The following is a 26,316-nucleotide window of genomic DNA, read 5'->3' as shown; positions in this document are numbered from 1 at the left end:
AAAACAGGACAAAGCACAAATAGCTAAAAATGAAAGCATGACCGGGACATAACGAATAACTAGGGATGTTGTGGTGAGTGAAAAAACCCGGCCCGGCCCGGCCCGAACCCGAAAAAAACCTGCTCAGAAAAAACCCAAATTCAAAAAACCCGAACGGGTTTTAGGTCTGGTGGGTAAACCCGAACGGGTTTTAACTCTTGTGGGTAAACCCGTGGGTATCCGATTTTTTTGTCTCATGTGATGTATTTTGCATTTTACATTGTGTATTTTTGTGTCTATAGCTTTTCTATACCAAAAACAAATATGATTTATATTATGTATTTTGTGTATTTTATAATATCTGTGACAATTTTCAAAAGTTTATAAACTCTAATTAGATTAAGCAAAAACTAAAAACAAATGTTAAATACATAAAAAGTTCTGCAATGTTAAAATACATAAAATGTTTAGAAACTCACAAGGCAACAACAATCAAACATAAACACATAAAAGGTTCATACTCCTGAGCTACTTGCCACTGATGTAGTACACTCAGATCTATCATCAAAGTTGTCTTCAATGTCACCTATAATTTGAAAATATAAATCAACAAAACAATGGAATTTTTTTTAAAAAAAATTTGGACTATGTTTTTACCTTCTAACTCAGCAAAACCAAACATCAGACTTTAAGCGTTTATTAGAGTTAAATACCGTTTGGTCTGTAGTAGTCTCTTGAGTAGGCTGCGTTTCACTTTGTGCTTCTCCTTGAGTTTCAGCCTCTTGGCCATCTTCATTCATTGCATGATATTCATGCTCAGCATTTAAAGCTGTCATTGTCTCCAATGATTGTGAATCCATTCTATAAAGAAAAGAAAAGAAAAAAATGCTCAGCATTTCAAGTTTTTCTCATTCTATAACACATCAACCAAACCAACTAATTTCCGAACAAGATAAACTTAGATCATGATGCATAAGAAGGATGTTGTGACTTATACTGCTCTAAAGTGACTCTTAAGATCACTAACCTTAACTCTAAGACTGACTCGATAAGACACAAAAACACAAAAACGAATAAGACTTGTTCCTATTCCAAGTATGTAACACCAAAAGGATCAACCACTCACACATCAAACACATCAAACAAGCTTCGAACCCAGAAATTATATAGACAGTTCAAAGCTTCAAACCCATAAATTATATAGACAGATCAAAGCTTAAAGCTAATTCAAAATTGAAACTTGATTCCACCCACAATCAAAGGCTGTAATTTAAAACCAACCCAGAAAATGAAAATCAAAGAGGATTCGTACCTGCTTTGGAGGTGATGAGAGGGTCACGAGAAGCTCTGTCCGAAGATTGAATTTGAAACCAATGAAGAACACAACTTCGCCGACGTGAACACTCTCTGATCAGAACCAATTCGATAGAAGCAATTAGACTAGGGTTATTGCGAAACGGTGTCGTTTTAGTAAAAAGATTTTTTTTAAAAAAAAACCTGATGGGTACCCATAGTCTTATAGGGTAAACCCGTGTAAGATTACAAGATTTCGGATACCCGCCCGTTTTTTACCCATTTTTTTCCTGATTGAAAAACAGGTCTGAAAGCTCTACATTTTAAACGGGTTTCGGGTACCCATCGGGTTTTAACCCATTGTTAACATCCCTACGAATAACGTACTTAAAGTCTGAAACATAAGCATAACATTGTCAGCTCCAATGAAGAAAACTGGAAGGAACAACATCTTTTTCTTGTACAAAAAGGTCGTCTGAATTCCGTACGACGGCGTGGACCAAACAAAGCAGGACACTGGCAACGATGCCAAGGACCAGACTTTGGATGCAGTTTGCGAACCACAATGCCCAAATCGAGCCAAGGATCAACCCGAGGGTGATCACACGGTCGTTAATATGTCAACCGCACAAGACCAATGGATGGTCTCGATAGAAATATAGGAGCAGCCACATGATTGCAAAGGAGGCAAAGGTGAGAAGAGAAGTGGGATCACTGATCAAGTAGAGTGTGACCGAAGCTGCAGTTAAAAGAAAGTAGTTAACCGCAAAATGCCGGAGGTTGAGCTTAACGAGCGAAACAGCGGAGGAGAAAGAGGCTGGACGGTCGATGGAACCTAATGCTAGGAATTCAGACCACCATGGACGGTAGCTAGAAACAGAAGCTATTAGATTATGCATCGACATGGAGATGACATCAACGGCAGAGAGACTTGTCCCCTCCACCGTGATTGGAAGAGTCTCCACCGGTGCTAACATTGCCTAACGTCACTTTTTGAGTTCTCTAGTCAACCAATTTAAACCGAAATTAAAATGTTTTCAAGTATTGATTAAGGGGAGGTATTGGTTTAGGATTTAGAAAGAATTTTAATGACTTTATGTTCTTGCTGATTGTTAGAATCATAGAAAATTGAAAGTTAAAAATGAAGGATTCTAAGAGATTGTTTAGGAAGTTTTTTAAAATCTTGATGATTTGTTTTTTCTAATCTTGTGAAATCTTTCTATTTGATGAAAGAGTTTTCATGACTTTTGTTATGAAGGAAATGATATAAAATCCTAAACCAATAACATAAAGTTTGAATTCATTAACAATACAAGATTCTTTTGTTTTACTTGAATAACATAAAACTTTTAATGACTTTATAAAACTCTTAATCCAATAACACTAGATTTATCAAGATTTTAGATAACTTTTTACAAATCCACAACCAATAACACCAAATTTTTAAAGAGTTTTTAAAAGTCTTGATTGAATAACAACATATTTTACCTAACTTTTAAAGTCATTAAAATTCTTTCTAAATCCTAAACCAATACCTCCCCTAATACATATTTACTTTAAGCAGAAAAAGTAAAAAGAAAAACAAAAAAAGTGGTTCCCACGTTGGCAACGTTATGGGCTGGGCCAGCTTGATTGAAGGGCCCATATAATTCGGGTCGGATCCTCTTTCAGAAGTGTGTGATTCGGTTTCGGCGATTTCATTCTCTTCTCCTCAAAAACAAAGAGCAAAAAGAGAGGCAACAAGACGACTCTGAGTGAGTGGAAGGAACACTTGATTGATTGATTCAGGTTCGTTCTATTTACCATTCTACCCTCTTCAACTCGTCGATTTCAGATGGAAACCTAAATTTCAAATTTGCTTTACTCGCCGGAACATATAGTTTGATGGGTTTTTGCGATTTTGGGAATCCGAGGCTCGCGGTGGTGAGATTTGCGTCTTTGAATATAAATTTAGGTTTCTCGAGGCTGCTTAGTTCGTTTAAGTGGCAGAGATGATGAAGAGACCTCAGTTTTGGATTAAGCTCAAATATGATGAACGGTGTTATTATTCAATCCGGCACAAGTGTTGTAGTCCGTAAAGCTTCTCGCTTTCTCTTCACATCGAGGAAGTTTTGCAATGGTAGTAGCATCGGTGGTGGTGTAACCGATGATGGTGTCGAAGAGCCCATGAAGATAACATGGGAATCTTCTGAGATGGATTGTGGGGTTTTTCAGGAGGAACATGGTGAGAAAATCTCTGTTAGGAGAAGGTTTTTGGAGAGTGCTAAGCTCGGTGCGTCTCGTGTTCTCGATACTTTACAGCAAGATTGTCCCGGGTTCAATACGAAATCAGCTTTAGATGAGTTGAATGTTACAATCTCAGGGCTTTTGGTGAGAGAGGTTCTTGTTGGGATCTTAAGGACTCTGAGCTATGATAATAAGCCTAGGTGTGCTAAGCTAGCTTACAAGTTCTTTCTGTGGTGTGGTGGACAAGAGAGTTTCAGGCACACGGCGAATTGTTATCATTTGCTTATGAAGATATTTGCAGAGTGTGGTGAGTATAAAGCCATGTGCAGGCTGATTGATGAGATGATCAAAGATGGTTATCCAACTACAGCACGCACGTTTAATCTGTTGATATGCACTTGCGGTGAAGCAGGCCTTGCTAGGGATGTCGTGGAGCAGTTCATCAAGTCGAAGACTTTCAACTACCGACCTTTCAAACACTCTTATAACGCCATTTTGCATTCTTTGCTAGGGGTGAAACAGTACAAGCTGATTGATTGGGTTTACGAGCAGATGTTAGAAGACGGGTTTTCCCCGGATGTTCTCACTTACAATACTGTAATGTTTGCAAACTTTAGGTTAGGGAAAACAGATAGGCTTTACAGATTGCTCGATGAAATGGTTAAAGACGGGTTTTCTCCTGATTTGTATACATACAACATCCTCCTCCACCATCTAGCAACAGGGAACAAGCCTCTCGCTGCTCTTAACCTGCTAAATCATATGAGGGAAGTAGGAGTAGAGCCTGGTGTGATCCATTTCACTACTCTGATAGATGGGCTGAGCCGAGCTGGGAAGTTAGAAGCTTGCCAGTACTTTATGGATGAAGTGGTGAAAGTTGGGTGCACGCCGGACGTTGTTTGCTACACTGTTATGATTACAGGATATATTTCAGGCGGGGAGCTCGGGAAAGCCGAGGAGATGTTCAAAGAGATGACGGAAAAGGGGCAACTCCCGAATGTTTTCACATACAATTCCCTCATCCGGGGGTTTTGTATGGCGGGAAAGTTCAAAGAGGCGTGCTCGTTGCTCAAGGAAATGGAGTCAAGAGGGTGTAACCCTAATTTTGTGGTGTATAGTACTCTGGTGAACAACCTAAGAAACGCAGGGAAGCTTTTAGAGGCTCACGAGGTAGTCAAGGACATGGTGGAGAAAGGGCATTATGCTCATTTAATTTCAAAGCTGAAAAAATATAGAAGATCCTAGTTTTTGGTTTTTGTTTCGAAGGCGATTTTGTGATATTGATTAAACAAAATGTAGCTGTTCTTAATTTTGACGTTCATTATCCTGTCGCAGATATGTTTCGACACAGTGATGATCTTACAAAACAATCAAATAAAATTCTTATTTTGGTTGTTCTGTACTGTAAGTTTCTTCTTTTTCCCCAGTGACTGTTGTATACTTGAATGAGTTAATAATAACAACTGTTTTGCGAAACTGAAATAACCAACAAAAATTAAGCGCAGGGAAAAAAAAAAGGCAAAATATATCGTCGACAGCAGGGTTCGAACCTGCGCGGGCGAAGCCCAACAGATTTCAAGTCTGTCTCCTTAACCACTCGGACATATCGACTTGTGGTAAACAAATCAATTAAAACTATATCTATATTAAGTAAAAACTTGAGCCCAGTAAAGGCCCATAATATCTGACTTGAATCTTCTAGTTGACACTGAAGGTTCTCTTTACGTACGACTCCTGCCGCGTGTTTCGTTATCGAGACGGTAAAAAACCTCTCGGAATCTGAATCCGATCAAATCTGAACAACACCGGCGACGAATCTCTGAGCTGTAGTCTAAGATTTCTTCCCGGAGAACGTAATTGATATCATCGTGAACTATCACGGCGAGGAGATGATGTGTTGTTAACGGCCAATTGAAATAAGATATGTCATCGGCAGGTGCTGGGGAGTACAACGAAGACAGGCATCTGTTGCGATCGACCGGCGTTGAAGACGGCATTGGAGGAGAAGATGGTGATATCGATGTTGAATCTCAGTCCCCGGCTGTCAGAAGTGGAGCTGGAGGAGTTAGGGATCTGTTTAAGCATCTAGATCGGAGATTTTCACTCTCAGGGCGTCGTTTAAGCTTCAAACGGATGGAGAATAACAGAGTCGATAGAGAGCGCCACAATCCGTCCTCTTCTTCTTCTTCCGCGTTTTCGGCTGGAGAAGAAGATGGCGGTGGTGGTGGTATCAGCAATTTACATAACGTCGATGATCGAAATGACGAGTACGGGTTTGATGAGGAAGTGCTCGGAGATAGTGCTCCACCTGAGTGGGCCCTGCTTCTCATCGGATGTCTTATAGGTGTTGCCGCTGGGATTTGTGTCGCCGGCTTCAACAAAGGGGTACGATCATTTTATCAGATCTCGATCTATATTGATTCGATTTGAATTAAGCTAATACTTTTTTTTTTTTGAGTGCTGATTCAATAGAGTAGTGTATTTGTCTAGGTTCATGTCATTCATGAGTGGGCATGGGCTGGTACTCCCAACGAAGGTGCTGCATGGCTTCGTCTACAGAGACTAGCTGACACTTGGCACCGGATTCTTCTAATTCCGGTCACTGGGGGTGTTATAGTAGGGATGATGCACGGTTTGCTCGAGATCTTAGACCAAATCAGGCAATCCACTTCTTCTCAGAGACAGGGACTAGATTTTCTTGCTGGTATTTATCCAGTGATTAAGGCCATCCAAGCTGCTGTGACCCTTGGTACAGGATGTTCACTGGGTCCTGAGGGACCTAGTGTCGACATTGGAAAGTCTTGTGCCAATGGTTTTGCACTCATGATGGAAAACAACAGAGAAAGGAGAATTGCTCTCACTGCAGCTGGTGCGGCTTCTGGGATTGCATCTGGTATAATTTTACGCCCCACCTCTTCTCTTATGCACCTTATGAATTGGTTTTGATGGATACTTGGTTTGTCAAGGCACGGAAACAGAAACATAGCTCCTTCACTCAACTCAAGTATATTGCTACTTAACATTAGCTTTAACCTGATGACTTTTATCAATAATTGTCTATACTCTATACTAGGTCCTGGTATCATTTTGACTTATCGCAATATTTGTGGCCCCTCATTTTCGCTCACTCTCTTGGTCCCAGAAATGTTTATGTACTATATAGCCTGCAAATGTGCTTAAAATGTGCCCCTATGGATCTTAGGTTCTACTACTAGACAAATCATCTTGCTGGGAGTAACTTCTGAATAATAGTATACGTATGGCTATTTAAAGTATGATTCGTGGGTAATGGTTTTCTTACTAAAGATAAGAGCAGTAAGAGAGGCTCTATGTTTCTTTGTTTTTTTAAGGCAGGAACTCAGTTCGCTATACTTTCACTTGTTTATTGTCAGAAATCTGATTTTATTCGATCTTTATTCTCGTTACAGGTTTCAATGCAGCAGTGGCAGGTTGTTTCTTTGCTATTGAGACCGTTTTAAGACCTCTACGTGCCGAGAACTCGCCTCCCTTTACCACTGCAATGATAATATTGGCCTCTGTTATATCTTCGACTGTGTCAAATGCACTGCTTGGGACTCAATCAGCTTTTACAGTTCCCTCATACGATCTGAAGTCCGCTGCAGGTATGTTTTTTTCACTGTTAATCTGTATGGCAAACCTTCCAGTTAGTCTTACCGTATGATTTTTTGGAACTTATGCTTTAGTGTCCTGATGGATATTTGATAATGTGATTTATCATAAAGAATCTTGGTAGCTTTAAATAATGAAGGTCAATATATATTTGCTTCATCGAGCATTTTGTCTCTAAATTTACAAACATGTTTTCAATTGTCTCCAGAGCTCCCTCTGTACCTGATATTAGGCATGCTTTGCGGTGCTGTCAGCGTTGTTTTTTCTCGCCTTGTCACGTGGTTTACCAAGTCATTCGACTTCATCAAAGAAAAATTTGGTCTTCCCGCTATTGTGTGCCCTGCACTGGGTGGTTTAGGAGCTGGAATCATTGCTCTCAAGTACCCTGGAATTTTGTATTGGGGGTTTACAAATGTTGAGGAAATCCTGCATACTGGAAAGAGTGCCTCAGCTCCCGGAATCTGGTTATTAGCTCAGTTAGCCGCAGCCAAAGTTGTGGCTACAGCTCTTTGCAAAGGATCTGGGCTTGTAGGCGGTCTATATGCACCAAGTTTGATGATTGGTGCTGCTGTTGGTGCTGTGTTTGGGGGTTCGGCTGCTGAGATTATTAACAGAGCTATTCCTGGTAATGCTGCTGTTGCTCAACCACAAGCTTATGCTCTGGTATTGTATTTCCTTTGTCGCAGGCCCTTGCTTCAGTGCAGTTTTTTAAAATATATTTTATTACTGTTCAATTTTGTTCTTTTGAAATCTGACTCATTGAAATGCTGTCGTTTTATGTGATGCAGGTTGGAATGGCAGCGACACTAGCTTCCATGTGCTCTGTGCCCTTAACATCAGTATTACTGCTGTTCGAGCTAACAAAAGATTACAGAATTTTGCTTCCCCTCATGGTAAATTTTCTCTTTCCCGCTCAGTTTTAATGGTGCGTATCTTGTAAATTCGCGTAAGATGGGCGGGATTCATTAAGATAGTCCTAAGTTTGCCCGTTTAGCCAATCAAGCAGTAAAACCCTTGTTAAAAGTGTGAAATATACCACTTAAGATGTCGCTGTAATATTATGTTTTTAACTAGAGGTCCAGAGTTAGTTTGCATGTAGATAAAAACATTCTGTTTCCACTTGACATGCTGCATTCTGGTTCATATTTTGATCAAGTTGTTCAGGATCTGCTCTCACTGTTGATTTCTCTATTAACAGGGAGCGGTTGGTTTAGCTATATGGGTTCCCTCTGTGGCAAACCAAGGCAAAGAGAGTGATTCATCTGAAGGTCGCAACACAGGAAGAGGATACTCTTCTCTTTCACCTTCGGAGCGTAAAACCGAAGGTGTCTGGAGACACACGGATAATGTTGACTCCCTTGAGCTCACCGTCATGGAGAACCCTGACCATAAATCCTTTTTGGATGAAGAAACTATTCTGGAAGACTTAAAGGTTTTGCGGGTTATGTCAAAGAACTACGTGAAGGTTTCTCCGGGAACAACTCTAAGAGAAGCAAGAAATATCCTTATGGACAGCCACCAAAACTGCCTTATGGTGGTCGATGAAGATGAATTTCTAGCCGGGATCCTAACTCACGGCGACATCAAAAGATACTTGTCCAATAACGTCTCTACAATCTTAGATGTAAGAAGTGAAACAAAACAAACTCCCTCAGTCTCATCACTCTGCTCTTTAAATCACGGTTGACTTGAAATAAGTCTTTGTCCCTTGGCAGGAGAATACATGTCCGGTTTCTTCAGTGTGTACTAAGAATATAACATACCGAGGCCAAGAACGCGGTTTGCTTACTTGTTATCCAGACGCGACGGTTGGTGTAGCCAAAGAGTTGATGGAGGCAAGAGGTGTGAAGCAATTACCTGTCGTAAAACGAGGTGAAGTAATTCACAAAGGGAAAAGAAGGAAACTGCTTGGCCTTCTTCATTATGACTCTATTTGGACTTTTCTCAGGTAAAAAAACAGAATATGTTCCTTTTTACTATTAACTTAAAATCTAATTTGACCAAAACCAAAGTTAATTTTTTTTGGGTTGTTTTTTTTTTTTTTGTTTAATCACGCAGAGATGAAATGAGTCGTAGGAGATCGATCAACGACCGGAGAAAAGACAAAGAGGTTGGTGCAAACGGGCATTGATTGGGTTTGTGCCCATTTGGTATAGGTTTTTTTTTTTTATCTTCTTCTTTTTTATATTTTTGAGGTCCAATTGATTATTACAACGAGGAAAACATGATCGTAAAAATAATATTGATTACACCTCTTTCTTAGCTCTGAAATTATTCTTCCCACCAAAAGTAAGACACTCATATATAGTCATATTCATATACTCCATCAAACGAAATCAAGTGAAATAGATCATAGATGCTACATTTGTTGGGCAATCTCCACTTTTAAAATTCTTGTTACTAAATTTTGGATACGACAATTTATATAATCGAATTTTTTTATATCGCAATTATTCACTGTTTCGTTAATTTACTAATATCTGCTAGCTCATGTTTGAAAAATTTCTCGAAAATTACGTTTCTTTTGCATGAATGTGATGTACAACTGTTAAAGTAAAGTTGGGACTTAAAAATCTTTAAAATGTTTATTCTTGATGAGTAAATCATCTACAGAAAAAAAAAAAAAAAAAAAAAAAAAATCATCTACAGAACAAGATCCACAAAGATAGCGTAATGACTGATAATGGACCCATGGTTTGCACTCAAAAGAGCTTTTACAGTTAAATTTTGTTAAGAAAAAAAGGGGCAAAAATCAATAAACAGTTGACTAATTGATTGGAATGTGATTGGATTTTGTTGGCCATATATTGGTAAGTGGGTGTGAAAAAAAATTAAAATTGCTTAGCCTTTTCTTCATTATTAGGTCGGTCCTTAATGTCAAACAAAATTATCAAAATGTATAAGCGTAATCATTTTGGATATGTTATCTAAAACAGCTATATATATGTGAACCTTTTTTATATGAAAGCTTGAAAGATGTCAACAGACATGCATGAATTCGTCAAATTTTCTTGTACCTAATTTTAATAATGATACGTTGGAGACCATTAAAATGTCCTTTTCCGCCTTTTTTATTTCTTCTTTTACAAGTTATGGATTAATAAAAAAAGAGAACATAAATATATACATATAAAAAAGGTGATTTGTAATTTAGACAAATAAGACGAATAATACTGGATTGATTAGCATATGGGTCATCAATAGATTTATAGTCGTTTTCATGAAGTCATCATCCACCTTTCATTACACACACACACACAAAACCAATTACATAGTTTGGTTAAGGATGGTTACTGGATGGTTATATATATTATACATGCAACTGAAAATTAGAAAATAGTTTGAAATATAATTTATGAGAATACTGATCAAGAGTTTTTGTTTTTTTTATATTTCCTTCTTAATTAACAACTAGTTATCAAAAAACTTAGTTGTTAAAGGAAAAAGAACGAAGAAGAAGAGTCATAGATTTATGATTGTTTTAGCTACAAAAGTCTCATGTTTTAGATTTAGGAAATTAGGAGAGTGCACAAATGTTTTCTTTCAAAACACTATTTGTAGTCCTTTGGTAATTGAATAATAATCACACTATACATAAAATATGTATATACAAAAATTAGTGGGCATGGGGAGAATCTTTTTAGAGTAGAAATAATATGCGCTCGTGCGGATGAGAATACTGACAAAATCGGTACCCGGCCCAACCCTACGGCCCACGCGCGACGAAACATGTTTCCAGCTTTTCATAAAACCCCCTGCTTGTTTTATTTCTTTTGTTATCTAACCTATTATTATTATTAATTTGCTCGCCTCCCTATAGTTTTTTTCCAAAATTTTCCGACCCTATTGTCATTTACATTGGACATCACACAAGCTAAAATAATTTGAATAACATAAGCTATTTCCTTTTCCCTATTTTCTATGCGTATAAACTATAAACTATGTTCTTTAACATTTCAAGAAGTTTGTTTGTCTTTTTCTGGTAATTTATACTTTATAGCTCATTTTTTATGATTCTTTTTTTTGTTTTTGTCAAAATCTCATTTTTATGATTCATGCTTCTATTTTTTTGTGTTTATGTATGTAGTGTAAGAAGCTGTATTGATATATTATAGATTTTATGGCATTTAGAGTAAAATTTTCAACAATTTATTTACATAAAATTCGAATTGGATTTAACAAACACTTATTGAACTTGTTCTATCTAGTTGAATCAAATGTGTATTATAAAGAGATATTTAGGTGGCTTCTCATTGTTTATAAATGCACCTTGAAAGACTAACTAACAGAGCTATATATATGTGCTAAGGTAAGAAATTGGATTAAATGCTAAGGTAGCAAAAAGTTAAGCGGCAACTACATAAATAAATATAAAACACCGGGCCACAAAGAACAATATTTGTTGAATGCTTTATCATATTAATAAGGGGTGATAGTGCTTCGTGCCGTGTAGGGTTAGAAAGTCGCATAAATGCGTAGAAACATACGAGAACTAAGGAAAAAGTAGGCCTTTATCGTAATAATCGTCAAACTTATCATATTTTATGTTCTTTGTATTAGGTTAGGGGGGTTACTACTATTTATATATGGGAACGAGAGACCTATATGGCTATATATATATATAGCTATACCACCTATACGTGCCGGTTAATTCATCTAACCCCAAAAAAGTGAAGATAAAGGCAGATAATTATTTATTAGGAACGTTATTGAATCGAATCCAAGTGTTTCAAAAAGTCCAATTTGAGATTTATCACCAACGGGCAAAAGAGAAAAATAATAGCTGTTGTACAACATTTGCAGATTAGTAAGAGTGTTCGTAATTGTAGGTAATAAATCCTAAATAATATCTCACATTTTTGGTCAGTGGAATGGTAAATTGATTTGGGACAACTCATTATTATAGTACTCAGTAGAATATGTACACTAAGAATCTTAAGCTAACTTTTTCTTTGTAAATCAACCCAAATATACATTCATTAGTGAGTTAAACATATACTGTATATTTCAGGTTAAGCTAATAGAAGAATTGATAATTAGAAAGAGATTATAAAGAGGAAATTAATCTTTAGTATCATGATTATGTTTTCTCTTCTTTTCTGTAGGATAATATGTCTTCATTTTATCTACTTTTCCTTTTTCTTGCTTTTTTTTTGTTTTCTTCTTTGCCATTTTTTCTTATTATTAATATTTTAATTTTTGTTCTCTGTTGCTTTTGCAAATTACCCCACAAAGAGAAAATAAAATAAAATAACTAAAAGAAATAATTAGCTTTACAAATTAGACCTTTGATATTTCTTTGTAAACAGAGCTATAAACTCTTCAATTACGCAAAAGATACAAAAAAGATTTTTGAACAAAAATAAAATAAAAAATAAAAAAAATAAAAAAGATTTTTTTTTTCCTTTTCATAATCTTTTTTCAGAGTGATGTTGTTCATGCTAAAAAAAAGTTTCTTCTCTATGTTGTAAGGCTCACGAGAGTTCTCTCTTTGCTACGAAATCTTAACCCATCTGGTTTTGGAAAGATACTAAAAAAAAAATCTAACAAATGAATCCGACCATCTCTGCAACATCGTACTTGAGCAGAAACCGTATCTAAAAAACGACCTTTGTTGTCTTCTTCATCAGCGAAACTCTGTCTCCTTCAGTCACCGTCAACCTTAGTTTCTACTCTTTCTTCATCTTCTTCTTGAACAAGGTTCCGTATTCAGAATCGACTTTTTCATTGATAAAGATTGCTTCTTCTTTTTTTGTTGCTATTCTGAGAAAGCTTACTCTGTTTTTTCCTTTTCTTTTTTCTTCAGAGCACAGTGGAGAAGATTAAACTTTTTTTTTGGGTTCATTCATGTCCGTAAAAGAAGATCCTTACTCCTTTGAGATATCCAATTCAAACTCCTTGGAGTCTCAACCTCTTTAAGGAATTTAATCGAACACTTGGGGTGTGCCAAATGAAGCAAAAATGGCTGCTTGTGTTGATCCTCTGTTTCTTCACGACTTCTCTTGTGATGGGCTTTCATGGAAAACACCTAATCAACTCCGACTTCGACGAAACTGCTCTTCTAATGGCGTTTAAGCAATTCTCTGTGAAATCTGATCCCAGTAACGTTCTTGGTAACTGGAAATACGAGTCCGGTCGTGGTTCATGTTCTTGGCGAGGCGTTTCTTGCTCTGATGACGGTCGTATCGTCGGATTAGATCTCCGAAACGGTGGAATCACCGGAACCCTAAACCTAGTTAACCTCACTGCGTTGCCTAATCTCCAGAATCTTTACCTGCAAGGAAACTATTTCTCCTCTTCCTCTGTAGGAGATTGGTCTCGTTCTGATTGTTATCTCCAAGCTCTGGATTTGTCTTCCAACTCCATCTCAGACTATTCTACGGTGGATTACGTTTTCTCGACATGTTCGAATCTGGTTTCTGTGAATTTCTCAAACAACAAGCTCGCCGGAAAGTTAGGGTTTGCTCCGTCGTCGTCTTTAAAGAGCTTGACGACCGTTGATCTCTCTTACAATACCTTATCGGAGAAGATCGCGGAGAGTTTCATCTCAGATTTTCCGGCGTCGTTGAAGTATCTTGATCTCACTCACAACAACTTATCCGGCGATTTCTCCGATTTAAGTTTCGGGATCTGTGGGAATCTCACCTTCTTGAGCCTATCACAGAACAATATCTCCGGCGATAAGTTCCCCATTTCACTACCGAACTGCGTATACCTCGAGACGTTGAACATCTCCCGGAACAATCTCGCCGGAAAAATCCCCGGCGGAGAATACTGGGGAGGTTTTCAGAACCTGAAACAGCTCTCTCTAGCTCACAACCGTTTCTCCGGAGAAATCCCACCGGAGCTTTCTCTACTCTGCAAAACACTAGAGGTTCTTGATCTCTCCGGAAACGCTCTCTCCAGCGAGCTCCCTCCACAGTTCGCCGCCTGCGTCTCGTTACAGAACCTCAACCTCGGAAACAACTACCTCTCCGGCGATTTCTTAACCACCGTCGTGAGTAAAATCACCGGAATCACTTACCTATACGTTGCTTACAACAACATCTCAGGCTCTGTTCCGTTATCACTCACCAACTGTTCGAATCTTCGTGTTCTTGATTTAAGCTCAAATGGTTTCACCGGAAACGTACCGTCTGGTTTCTGCTCTCTGCAAAGCTCGCCGGTTCTTGAAAAGATTCTCATAGCCAACAATTACCTCTCAGGAACAGTTCCTATGGAGCTTGGTAAATGCAAGAGCTTGAAGACGATTGATCTCAGCTTCAATGAGCTTACTGGTCCGATCCCGAAAGAGATATGGATGTTGCCGAATCTGTCGGATTTGGTTATGTGGGCGAACAATCTCACTGGAAGTATCCCTGAAGGTGTTTGTGTTAAAGGTGGAAATTTGGAAACTCTCATCCTCAACAACAATCTCTTAACCGGTTCGATCCCTGAGTCGATTTCGAGATGCACCAACATGATCTGGATCTCTCTTTCAAGCAACCGTCTCACCGGGACAATCCCTAGCGGAATCGGTAACCTTTCCAAGTTAGCAATCTTGCAGCTCGGGAACAATTCTTTGTCCGGGAACGTTCCACGCCAGCTAGGGAACTGCAAGAGCTTGATTTGGCTTGATCTGAACAGCAACAGTCTAACTGGGGACCTCCCGGGTGAGCTGGCTAGCCAGGCCGGGTTAGTGATGCCAGGGAGTGTTTCAGGTAAACAGTTTGCGTTTGTGAGGAATGAAGGCGGAACAGACTGCAGAGGTGCAGGGGGTTTAGTAGAGTTTGAAGGCATTCGCGCGGAGCGATTAGAGCGGTTTCCAATGGTTCATTCGTGTCCTGCGACAAGAATATACTCAGGCATGACAATGTACACGTTCTCAGCTAACGGAAGCATGATCTACTTTGACATCTCGTACAATGGGGTTTCAGGTTTTATACCTCCTGGTTATGGTAACATGGGCTATCTCCAGGTTTTGAATCTGGGGCATAACCGGATAACCGGAACCATCCCGGATAGTCTTGGAGGATTGAAAGCGATTGGTGTTCTCGATCTATCTCACAACGATCTTCAAGGCTACTTACCTGGATCGCTGGGCTCGCTTTCTTTCCTCAGTGATCTCGATGTCTCTAACAACAACCTCACCGGTCCAATCCCATTTGGAGGTCAGCTTACAACATTCCCTGTCACAAGATACGCAAACAACTCTGGCCTGTGTGGTGTTCCTTTGCGTCCGTGCGGTTCAGCTCCTCGTCGGCCCATTACCTCCCGTGTCCATGCCAAGAAGCAAACTGTTGCAACCGCTGTGATTGCTGGAATCGCGTTTTCTTTCATGTGTCTTGTGATGCTAATCATGGCGCTTTACAAGGTGAGGAAAGTTCAAAAAAAGGAACAGAAGAGGGATAAATACATTGAGAGCCTTCCAACTTCCGGAAGTTGCAGCTGGAAGCTCTCTAGCGTTCCTGAACCGCTTAGCATCAACGTTGCCACGTTCGAAAAGCCTCTGAGAAAGCTCACTTTCGCGCATCTTCTTGAAGCTACAAACGGGTTTAGCGCAGAGACTATGATCGGATCTGGTGGGTTTGGAGAAGTCTACAAGGCTCAACTCAGAGACGGATCTGTTGTAGCAATCAAGAAGTTGATTCGTGTCACGGGACAAGGCGATAGAGAGTTCATGGCTGAGATGGAAACAATTGGGAAAATCAAACACAGAAACCTTGTTCCGCTTTTGGGATATTGCAAGGTTGGTGAAGAGAGGCTTCTTGTTTACGAATACATGAAATGGGGAAGCTTAGAAACCGTTCTTCACGAGAAATCATCCAAGAAAGGTGGAATATTTCTAAATTGGGCCGCAAGGAAGAAGATAGCGATTGGAGCTGCAAGAGGGCTAGCGTTTCTTCACCATAGCTGCATTCCTCACATAATCCACAGAGACATGAAATCGAGCAATGTTCTTCTAGATGAAGATTTCGAAGCACGTGTCTCGGACTTCGGGATGGCGAGGCTGGTCAGCGCTCTAGACACTCATCTGAGCGTGAGCACGCTCGCGGGTACACCAGGATACGTTCCACCGGAATACTACCAGAGTTTCCGGTGTACAGCCAAAGGGGATGTTTACAGCTACGGAGTGATACTTCTTGAGCTTCTATCTGGTAAGAAACCCATTGATCCAGGGGAGTTTGGGGAAGATAATAACCTAGTCGGGTGGGCAAAACAGCTCTATAGAGAGAAAAGAGGAACTGAGATTATAGATCCGGAGCTTGTGACCGAGAAATCAGGCGATGTTGAGCTATTTAATTACTTGAAGATAGCGTCTCAATGCTTGGATGATCGACCGTTTAAGCGGCCGACAATGATTCAAGTGATGGCAATGTTCAAAGAGCTTAAGGCTGACACAGAAGAAGACGAAAGTCTCGATGAGTTTTCGCTTAAGGAGACTCCGTTGGTGGAAGACTCCCGGGATAAGGAGCCTTAGAGAGGACTGAGATTGCTTTGTTACTTGTTCCAAATTTTGGTGTCCACTGTCCAGTGTATATAACCGAAGAAGCTTGAGAAAGACGGTACGATTGGGAAGATGAGGTAGACATTGAAGAGTTATTGTCGGCAGCTGTTACTGTTAAGCTCTTCTGATTTGGCTGGGAGGGTTTTGCCTTTGGTTAACTTGCTTGTCAAACACGGTAATAGAAGTTCCCTCACCTTTGTAAACCTTTGTAGGTTTCCCAGTTAAGAAATTATTTGATCATGACGTTTACTTTCAGAACTATATTTTGTAAGAGTTAGCTCAATATTTATAAGAATTTTTCATATCTTATTTCGTTTACCGTATCGTCCAAGCTGCTAGTACATTGATTTGAACATAATATCATATCACTCTTATCAAACATATAGATATCATAGTGTGTCTCTATTATGGGCCGAGATTATAATGCAGTTATTGAGAGGCTGAGGGAGCCTCATGCTTAGGGTCCGGCTCACCCAAATATAAGATTCTGTCATATGCACTTTGCAGATGCAGTTGTAGGAAAAGGAAGCACTGCCATTGACTACTAATGATCGTAGCATACATATGAAACCTTGAACTTCTATACAATATTAGCTTTAGCTTCTCTTCTCTTGCCGAACCAATGAACTAGAAGATCGATCATCGGCTCCAAAGCATATTTTTACATGGGGAATAAATCAATACTAGGTGATCCCCGTGCTACAACACGAGATTAAATATTTTGTTAGTTACTTTTTTTTGTAATTTGTATTTTTGTAATGTAGTTTTTTATTTTGACTTATTTTCTTTGATTATATAGTGTTTATTTATATATTTGGGGTTATACAGTAAATTGGAAATCTTAATAGAGTAAGTAGTTTGTAGAATTAGCTTTTCACGGAAACAGATACACCGTAATAGTGGATAGTAGTTTTGTAAGAGAATAGACACTCCGCAATATCGTATAGTAGTTTTGTAAGAGGATAAATTTTTCTTTATTTTGGTTTGTGGTCAAAAGAGGAGAAGTTGCTTGTTAAATTTTAGTGCGAGATTTTTCAATAGTTAGGAAACCATTGTATTATAGTGAGATTAGGTATATTTAGGTTATCATTTAGAAGTTAATATTTAATATATCAAATCTCAGCAAAATTGTAAAAAACTAATTTAATTTACAGTTGGATAAAAACACCTGTTTTAACGGGTTTAACTTAAACTTTTTTATATTTTAAAATTTTTAAGAGTAAAAATATGAATATTACTTAAATATTTTATAGACTTAAATATATTATAATATTTTAACCTTGGAGTTCAATTACTTATAATAATTTAAACATTCTATAAAAATTTAAATATTTATAATCTCTTAAATTTTTTTTAAAAACGTAAATATATTATAATATGTTTACTTTTTAAAAGTTTAAATATGCTCAAATATAGAACCAAATTAAACTGTTAAATTTGGATACCTGATAAATCAAGTTTCCTGCTCATTTGTACTCAAAACATATTAGTCATATATTTATAGTGATTATGAACCATATTCCAAAATATTTAGTCGATGTGGGATATACAGTACACATTTTCTGTAAATTATTTTACAACTTTACATATATATAACTTCTGCGTTTTTTATTCTTTCCATCTAAACTAATCATAATTAATTACTATAATTTTGTTAAGTAAATTTTAAAAAATCTAAACTAAATGATGATTTGTTTTTATTTAATTGTATTAAGGTGATTTGTTGTTTCCGTAAATATCTCACAATATAAAAGCAAATCAAATAAGTTTACATATATATACAATTTCGTATTTAATCTATTGATTATTTTGGAAGCAACAAAGTCACAATATATAAGTATTAAAGATTTCTCATTATTATTATTATTCGTAATAATTATAGGGATTAAGTATGATAGTAGTTAATATTTGATATTATTGAAGTTATTAAATAATCGGATACCAGTTTCCTTATTTATAGGGATAATACCTCTGTCTGGTTGTGTGAATAATTATTCTTGTATCAAACCAAATACACAATCCGAATATTATAATCCTGGATTACAAACGGATCCGCGAGTTTTATTTCTTCTATTACCGGGTTAAAGAGGATCCACGTCCCGACCCGGTCGTAATTAAGTGGGCGATTAAGGGGTATAATGGTCATTTATTGAAATCGAAACTATAGGGTACTTTAATTAAATTAAGTTATTCTCTAATCATTTTTAATGAAAAACGTACCAAAACAAAGTCATGGTCCAATTTGAATCTAGTGGGTACTTCTGCTTTAATAGTATAGATTCAGTTGATTTAAAACATGTATCAAACCTAAGACCTTAAGATTAGCATGGAACAACTTCTACGAATTATATAAAATCAAAAAAAAAAAAAAAAAAAGGAAGAAACTTCTATCAATTAACCTAGAAACACATTATTTGCTTTAGCTATTCATCAAATTTATAATAGCCAAAAAAATGATTTATAATATAAATTGGTCCTAAAGAAAAAGAATCTATTCCTAAATCCTTCTTCTTATTTAGTTACGTTGTGGGTAATTTTTTTAATAGATCAACGGTGGATGGACAATGCATAGGATAGGTCATGCCGACATGCACTTGCTTATGGCTATTTAAAGAAATCAATCTTTCTTATAAATTTTATTCATTCTCCATTTTCCTTGGTCAACATTTGGATTATATTTATGTTATTTCCATATTTGTAGTACCGACTTAAGATAGAAACTGAACCAAAAATAACCAAAATGTTTTTGTTTACAATATGATCAAATCGGTCGAATCCCTAATACTAATTCATATGAATTAGATCTTATTAGTTTTAATCTAACTAGAGTTTAGTACTAAGCAAGTAAGCAACACTTTTGAAAAATGAGTAATACTCTAGATCTTTTTGCTCACCCTCTTTTGTTTTAACCAATGAAAATGCACTATGTCATACTATATATAAATAAAAATTTAAATTTAAATAAATAGAACACATTAAAACAAAAATTGTTAACAAAAATATTAATTTTGTTGAACCCAAATCGACATATAATCTCGTTCAATTATAAAATATAAACATTAACTCTTTTTTATAAACCTAAACTAACATATAAACTCGCTTAATATTATAAAATTTAAACTCTAATTCTTCTCAATAAACTCAAACCGACATATAATCTCGTTTAATTGTAAAATAAAAATTATAATATTTTTTTATAAACTCAAATCGACACATAATCTCGGTTGATTGTAAACCATAATCTTTATTTATAAACTTAAACCGACATAGAATCTCGTTTAATTGTAAAATCTATAACCTAAATTTTTATTTGCAAGCTAAAACTGACGTATGATTTCGTTTGATTGAAAATTGAAATTATAATTATCTTATATAAATTCAAACTGATAGTTAAACTCATTTAATGAAAAGTCTATAGATTTTGTTTTCTTAATTTGTTTTATTTTTATGATTTTGATTTTGATTTTTTTTATAGAAAATATAGTATTACATAGCATGTTATTGTATTTTGATTGACTAATTAAGAGGAGATGAATTCATATATATTTTTTAAAAAATTTAGTAGTATCTTTTATATTTTATATAAAAATTGACCGGACTAATAGAATCCAATGAGGGTTATAACACTATTTTATAATATAAATAAATAATTATATCAAAACGGCAATCGTTCTAAAGCGTATAGTTTAACTGATTCAAATTTAAGTAAAGTTTATTTTTGTTATTTTTTGGAAATTTTAATTTACTAGATATAAGACCATGGTAATATTTAATCTAGTTTAACTTGTTATATTAATAACATTACTTGAATGATTTTTATAACATTACCTGAATGATGTTTAGATACATCGATATTAATATAAACCAAAACTAATAAGAACTGATAGATGGATATTTTTTTAATATGGTCTTAAAGAATTAAAATATACATATGAAACGTGTATTTATGTTAATTTCTGAACTATTAGATTTAATAAATATATGATCACGGTGATACTCAATTTAGTTTAACTCCGCTATATAAAATAACATTGATTGGTTTGATGTTATAGTTACAGATACATAGATAGTTTTATTTGAAACGGTTATTGTTAATAGGATTTATTGTTAATAGGATTTAGATTGACCATGTACATTAGAATTCAGTATCTATATATATAAAGTTAGTTTTTCTCACTTCTCCTTCCTCCACCTCATCACTTCTTATTTTTAATATTAACAAATTGATGTACATCATTAAAAGAACATAAAATATAAATTTAATTCATAAATTAATTCACTCATTTTGTAAAATTTTATTATCATTAAAAATAATAATTTACAATAATTTAAACAAAAAATGAAATGAAAAAAATACAAAAAAAAATGAATAGAGATTAAATAAATATAAAATTAGATACTTCTATCATAACATATAAGATTTGTGTAATACTGAAAAATAGTAAGAAGAAATTTGAGAAAGGTATTTGTAGTAAAAACAATTATAATCGTAGTGGTAGATTGTAGAATTTTAATTAAAATTTAAAGAATTATATTTCTGGAAATACACCTATTCAAAAGTTAGAGTAATCTTATGAGTTTGTAGATTTAGGATAATCAAAATAAAAGAACACTATATAAAAATATAGTAGACTATACATATTTTAAAGTAAAAAAAATTATATATGTGAACATAATTTTTCTTTTATCAAACAGGTAAGATAAAATGTAATATTTGATGTTATAATATAAAGTTTATGGTTAGAAACGAGTCCAATTATGAGATTCATTACTAAGAAACAAAATTTAGGTGTAGTATAACATTATAAAGAACTTCGCGATAAAGGGTGGGTATATTCTCTAACATTATTTTACGTCTACGTTAGTAAGTAATGTTCACTCAACCGATAAAAACAAAAAAGAGTACTAGAAGATGAAAAAAATGAAAAATAGTTATGGTATGTCTTCATTTTACGAGATGACAAATGTATACCAGAAAGTAGTAGATGTACGAGATGACGAGTGTATACCAGAAAATAAAGAAAAAATTAATTGTGAAAAAATGTTAAGAAATCGATCAATTATATATCGCATTATTATAGATTTATAATTTTAATATTAATTGATTCAACGGTTTATTATAGTCTCGAGCAACTCGCGGGTTATAAATCTAGTTTTATTATAAAATTTAGTTTAGTCTATTAAGCAGATGTTGATAAACCCATTACCTATCCAAAAACAGAAAAAAATAAAAAAGAGGGAGAAAATAGAAAAAATAAAAAAACATATTAGGGATTGTTATACTTGGATGACGAAAGTTTGACCAGTTAAAAGTGTTGCCAAACTAATATGGCTACGAAGTTTATTATATAAGACCACCAACTTCCTCCTATGTGCAACGCATCCCCTTGTGTATTCTTCTTCTTAGTATTCGGCTTCCTCTCAAGAAAAGGTATCTCCTTTTTACATCCAAAACCTTTTCATTAATTTACAAATCCTTCTTTTTTTTTTATTCTAAATTTCACAAAAATTTCAGTTTTACATTAACACTGTATTTCTTGAAATCTTATAGATTTCTCCAAAAATGAGTGATTTTGATGGCAACTTCGTGGAAATGACGTCGTGTTGGGCTCCACTGTCCACTCCTAGCCCAAGAACGATACTGGCGATGATGGGTCAAACCAACGATGGTCTGAATCCAACCTCTGAGATCTTCCCTCAAACCAACTTACCAAGAGACCATGCTGATCAGTCCGGACAAAGACCTGGTCTCGGCGAGAGATTAGCTGCAAAAGTAGGACTTAATCTTCCCAGACTCGACATAGAAAACAGAAGTCCTTTGGATGCATTTTTCAGGAGTTCGGCTGCTGCTCCTCCTGTCGGTGCAATCACCCCAGGATTTAGCCCATCAATACTATTGCAATCTCCCAAAATTGTCACTGATTCATCACAGGTACGTAGGAATGTCTTTTGCGTTTATGATAAACAATTAAATGAATATAATTATATCATAAAAATAGTTAAACGAATCCGTGATTTCAATTGTTTATGCAATCTCCCATTATTTGAGAATTTGTTTACGTATTTTCAATTGTATTATATATATATATATATATATTACTATCTATATATTGGTAAACAAAGAGTCTTTTATTTCCTTTTGTTTACGTTTTTAAAAATATTACATACCCATTTGCGTTTACAACTAAGAAATGTTTGGTTCATGAATCTTGTTGTCCCAGACTGGTTTATATTGCTATGACTGAATATATATTATTCGGATAAATTTTGAAATGGACCATATAAAATTTTATAGCATTTCATATATAAGAAGGTTTCAAATGTTTTTTTTTTAATCTTTGTTACATATTTACATATATATATATAATTAATAAGGTTGAAATCATCGGAATCTTTGACTCGATCCTAAACCCTAACTATAATTGTCTTTTGTACCTTCTTATATCCAGATCATTCCTCAGTCTTTAGCCACAAATTACAGACCTGAAGAGATGGTAAAACCTTCCGGTGAAGACAATGCAACGGCGATGATATTCAACAACAATCTTCCTTATCAATCTATAAATGTTGATATGCCTCCTCTAGACGGTAATAGATTTTCTTTTATCTCAACTGTGCTTCCATTTTCTATTTTATGAATCTTTAATTAATTTGTTTGTGTTTTTTTACGTGTGAGACAGTTTTTGATGACATCCTAACGGAAGAGTCAATTTATATGTCACCTTATGAATCTCATGTTGAGCGCCCAATTGGTGCTCCGTTTGTCCCTTCCTTTGAACCTGAGTTCGTTGGCGATACCAATGTCAACTTCAACTCCCTTTTGGAGAGTCAGAGCGAGGATGAAAACGAAGATGAAACAGACTTCGAAGATGAAGATGAAGCTGAAGTTGAAGATGAGGAAGAAGATGAAGAGGAAGATGAAGATGAAGATGAAGATGAAGATGAAGAGGCAGAGGAAGAGGAAGAGGAAGAGGAAGAGGACGAGGAACAGGAACAGGAAGAGGACGAGGAACAGGAACAGGAAGAGGTTGATCATGTTGACGACTTTGCTGACTTTGATGATGCACCTCCATCTCCGAAGAGAAGGTTCCAACAAAAGTGATTAATTAACATCGTAATATATAATAACTAAACATCTTATATAAGTTAAACCATTGCATAAACTCTTGCAGGCGATTTGAGGTGTCCTCAAACATGATTGGAGCTACAAGAACAAGCAAGTCACAAAGGATCATACTTCAAATGGAAAGCGATGAAGATAATCCTGAAGACGGCTTTCGCTGGAGAAAATACGGACAAAAGGTTGTCAAAGGAAATCCTAATCCTAGGTAGTTCTTTCCCCCACCATCTTCTTTGTCTCTTGTCTATAGTGATCACTTGGACTTCTTTATTTTATTCGTAACGACTTTGTTTGATATATATATATATATATATACGTTTGATATATATATATATATATATTAATATAAGATTAGTCAGACGTTTTACCAAATTAATATGTTTATCTTTTTTGTATGTGGTATATATATGTTAATCGCAGGAGTTACTTCAAATGCACAGTCAATGGATGCAACGTGAAGAAACATGTGGAGAGAGGAGCAGACGATTTTAAGATACTTGTGACTTCGTACGATGGTATTCACAACCATCCTCCCCCACCTACACGTAGTAGACTCACTTCCGGTCCAAGAAATCGGTCTGGTCCAACAATGTCTCAAAATCATGGCAATCGAACCAGTCGGGCTCCTGTTCCTTCTTCTTTAGACATCACATCTATGGAGATGATGCCTATCACTTCGTTTACTCCACAAGTTGATCTGACTCGGGTTTATAAGACCGGCCTCTCTAAACTGCCGAACATACCAGCTTATGATCAGAATCCCGATTATACGTACCGAAATGAGGAACCGATGATGAATGTGGCACATGATGGTTCAGGGATATACGGTGGAATCATGCATCGTCTATTTAATGGTTTTGGTATGAACTTTGACTTGTAAACCCTTTTTTTTATTTTTTTTGATCTGCAGTGAAAACGTATTAAAAAAAAAAACTATGTACTCATCATCAGCTTAATTTTAAATTTCCATCAATAAATACTTTTAAATTTTTGACTGAATTAGTTTCTAACAGTTAGAGATGGTTATTATTTGGAGGAGAAATACTTGGGTTCACGTTTAGGGGTGAACTTTTTTGTTCACATTTTCTTTTTCAACTAATCAGAATTTTGTATACATTATTTTATTTAAAAATAAATCAAAATAAAATTTAAAAGCAAAGTAAATTAAAGAAACAAATTATGTATACTTTTAGTTAGGGAAAGTTAAATATTAGCTTGGTTTAGATTTTACAATTAGAATAAATTATATATTTGTCGGTTTGGGTTTACAAATAAGGTGGTTAGAGTTTAAATTTTACAATTGAAACAAAATTATATGTCGGTTTGAGTTTACAAATGAAGTGGTTAGGGTTCAGATCTTACAATTAAAACGAAATGATATATTGGTTTGATTTTACAAATGAGATGGTTAGGGTTTAGATTTTACAATTAGAACAAAATTATATGTCGGTTTGGGTTTACAAATGAGACTGTTCGGGTTTAGATTTTACAATTAGAACGAAATTATATGTTCGTTTGGGTTTACAAATGAGATGGTTAGGGTTTAAGATTTTACAATTAGAACGAAACTATATATCAGTTTGGGTTTACAAATGATATGGTTAGGGTTTAGATTTTACAGTTAGAATGAAATTATATGTCAGTTTGGGTTTATAAAAGAGCAGTTTAAGTTTTTAATTTCATAATAATGTATATATATATATATATATATATATGTTATTTTCTTATTTTATAAGAAGGTGAATGAAGAGGTTCACCACTAGAAATGAACCCAAATATTGTTCTACAAGATTAGGATCCGTGTTAGAGCACAAGTTGAAACTCCTTTTATTTATATTATAATTTTAGAATAAAATATAATTTATATGATTTTTTAAAAATGTGTTTTGGATAAAACATTATGCAATAGAATCATATGCTAAATGTGATGACTTGAAAAAACACCTATTTTATAAGTTTTATATTGTTAATTTTGTAATTTTATATATGCTAAATATGCTAAATGTTATGTTTGTTGTTTGTTTTTATTTTATTTTTTAAACATGTTTAGTGAAAGTTTTTTTAATATGACATGTGCTTAAGTAAGATTTTATTTTCAACTGCACAATAAGATCTCAGAAATCACGATTAAATATGATAAATTGACAAGATTTTATTCTTTTTATGCGTAACAGTATTTTATGCCTAATAGTAAAGATTTTATTTTGTAACAATACATGGAATACAAAATATTTTATTTAGTAAATTGTATAAATCATTGGAATATTCTTTTTAAGATGATTCTTTGGAATATTCTTTTTAAGATGATTCTTTGGAATATTCTTTTTAAGAGGATTCTTTGGAATATTCTTTATTGTATTCATGTAGCCCACAGATTGACCAATTAATTTATAACATTTTTTTGTAACAAACCTATATTTAATCTATAACATATTTTGTAACTAACTTATAAAAATTATATAGTATGCAAAAAAAGATTGTGTACGGTTTGACAAAAAAAAAACAAGATTGTGTACTTCCGTTTTATTAACATGAGTTATCAAAGTTGAGTTGCAGTAAGTGTTACAATTTGATGTAAGTT

The 26,316-nt window shown here is 35.2% G+C and overlaps 4 protein-coding genes, 1 non-coding gene and 1 pseudogene across 7 annotated transcripts; 4 read left to right on the top strand and 2 right to left on the bottom strand.

Annotated features, from left to right (window-relative positions):
- Positions 1–1,559: 1,559 nt before the first annotated feature.
- On the bottom strand, positions 1,560–2,386 carry LOC104743003 (PRA1 family protein G1 pseudogene; annotated as a pseudogene).
- A 561-nt stretch (positions 2,387–2,947) lies between these two features.
- Positions 2,948–4,900, top strand: LOC104743002 (pentatricopeptide repeat-containing protein At1g55630). The gene is made up of 2 exons (XM_010464115.3): positions 2,948–3,060; positions 3,153–4,900. The coding sequence occupies exon 2, from the start codon at positions 3,301–3,303 to the stop codon at positions 4,741–4,743; it is 1,443 nt and encodes a 480-aa protein (XP_010462417.1). The 5' UTR covers positions 2,948–3,060; positions 3,153–3,300; the 3' UTR covers positions 4,744–4,900.
- Positions 4,901–5,027: 127 nt separating this feature from the next.
- Positions 5,028–5,109, bottom strand: TRNAS-UGA (transfer RNA serine (anticodon UGA)). Its single transcript has one exon. It is a non-coding gene; the product is annotated as a tRNA-Ser (tRNA).
- A 49-nt stretch (positions 5,110–5,158) lies between these two features.
- On the top strand, positions 5,159–9,399 carry LOC104743001 (chloride channel protein CLC-f). 3 transcript variants are annotated; one of them, XM_010464113.2, is made up of 8 exons: positions 5,159–5,883; positions 5,989–6,391; positions 6,927–7,121; positions 7,337–7,791; positions 7,917–8,021; positions 8,327–8,752; positions 8,844–9,076; positions 9,187–9,399. In XM_010464113.2, the coding sequence occupies exons 1-8, from the start codon at positions 5,422–5,424 to the stop codon at positions 9,257–9,259; spliced, it is 2,352 nt and encodes a 783-aa protein (XP_010462415.1). In that variant the 5' UTR covers positions 5,159–5,421; the 3' UTR covers positions 9,260–9,399. The 3 variants fall into 3 exon arrangements, 2 of the variants coding, with proteins under 2 accessions (XP_010462415.1, XP_010462416.1); XM_010464114.2 differs by having other exon boundaries at positions 5,167–5,883; positions 5,976–6,391; XR_015579686.1 differs by having other exon boundaries at positions 5,203–5,883; positions 7,337–7,753.
- Positions 9,400–12,435: 3,036 nt separating this feature from the next.
- Positions 12,436–16,933, top strand: LOC104743000 (serine/threonine-protein kinase BRI1-like 1). The gene is made up of 2 exons (XM_010464112.2): positions 12,436–12,828; positions 12,935–16,933. Exon 2 carries the CDS (start codon positions 13,079–13,081, stop codon positions 16,586–16,588), a length of 3,510 nt encoding a protein of 1,169 aa, XP_010462414.1. The 5' UTR covers positions 12,436–12,828; positions 12,935–13,078; the 3' UTR covers positions 16,589–16,933.
- Positions 16,934–21,991: 5,058 nt separating this feature from the next.
- LOC104744179 (putative WRKY transcription factor 10) lies at positions 21,992–24,724 on the top strand. The gene is made up of 6 exons (XM_087486613.1): positions 21,992–22,046; positions 22,167–22,547; positions 23,065–23,203; positions 23,296–23,701; positions 23,788–23,943; positions 24,156–24,724. The coding sequence occupies exons 2-6, from the start codon at positions 22,179–22,181 to the stop codon at positions 24,613–24,615; spliced, it is 1,530 nt and encodes a 509-aa protein (XP_087342739.1). The 5' UTR covers positions 21,992–22,046; positions 22,167–22,178; the 3' UTR covers positions 24,616–24,724.
- Positions 24,725–26,316: the final 1,592 nt, after the last annotated feature.

The sequence above is a fragment of the Camelina sativa genome, chromosome 14, assembly GCF_030686135.1.
Source record: "Camelina sativa cultivar CO46 ecotype springtype chromosome 14, ASM3068613v1".
Taxonomy (NCBI): Eukaryota; Viridiplantae; Streptophyta; class Magnoliopsida; order Brassicales; family Brassicaceae; genus Camelina; species Camelina sativa.
The sequence above is the reverse complement of the archived record's forward strand: the minus strand, read 5'-3'. Positions and strand labels throughout refer to the sequence as shown.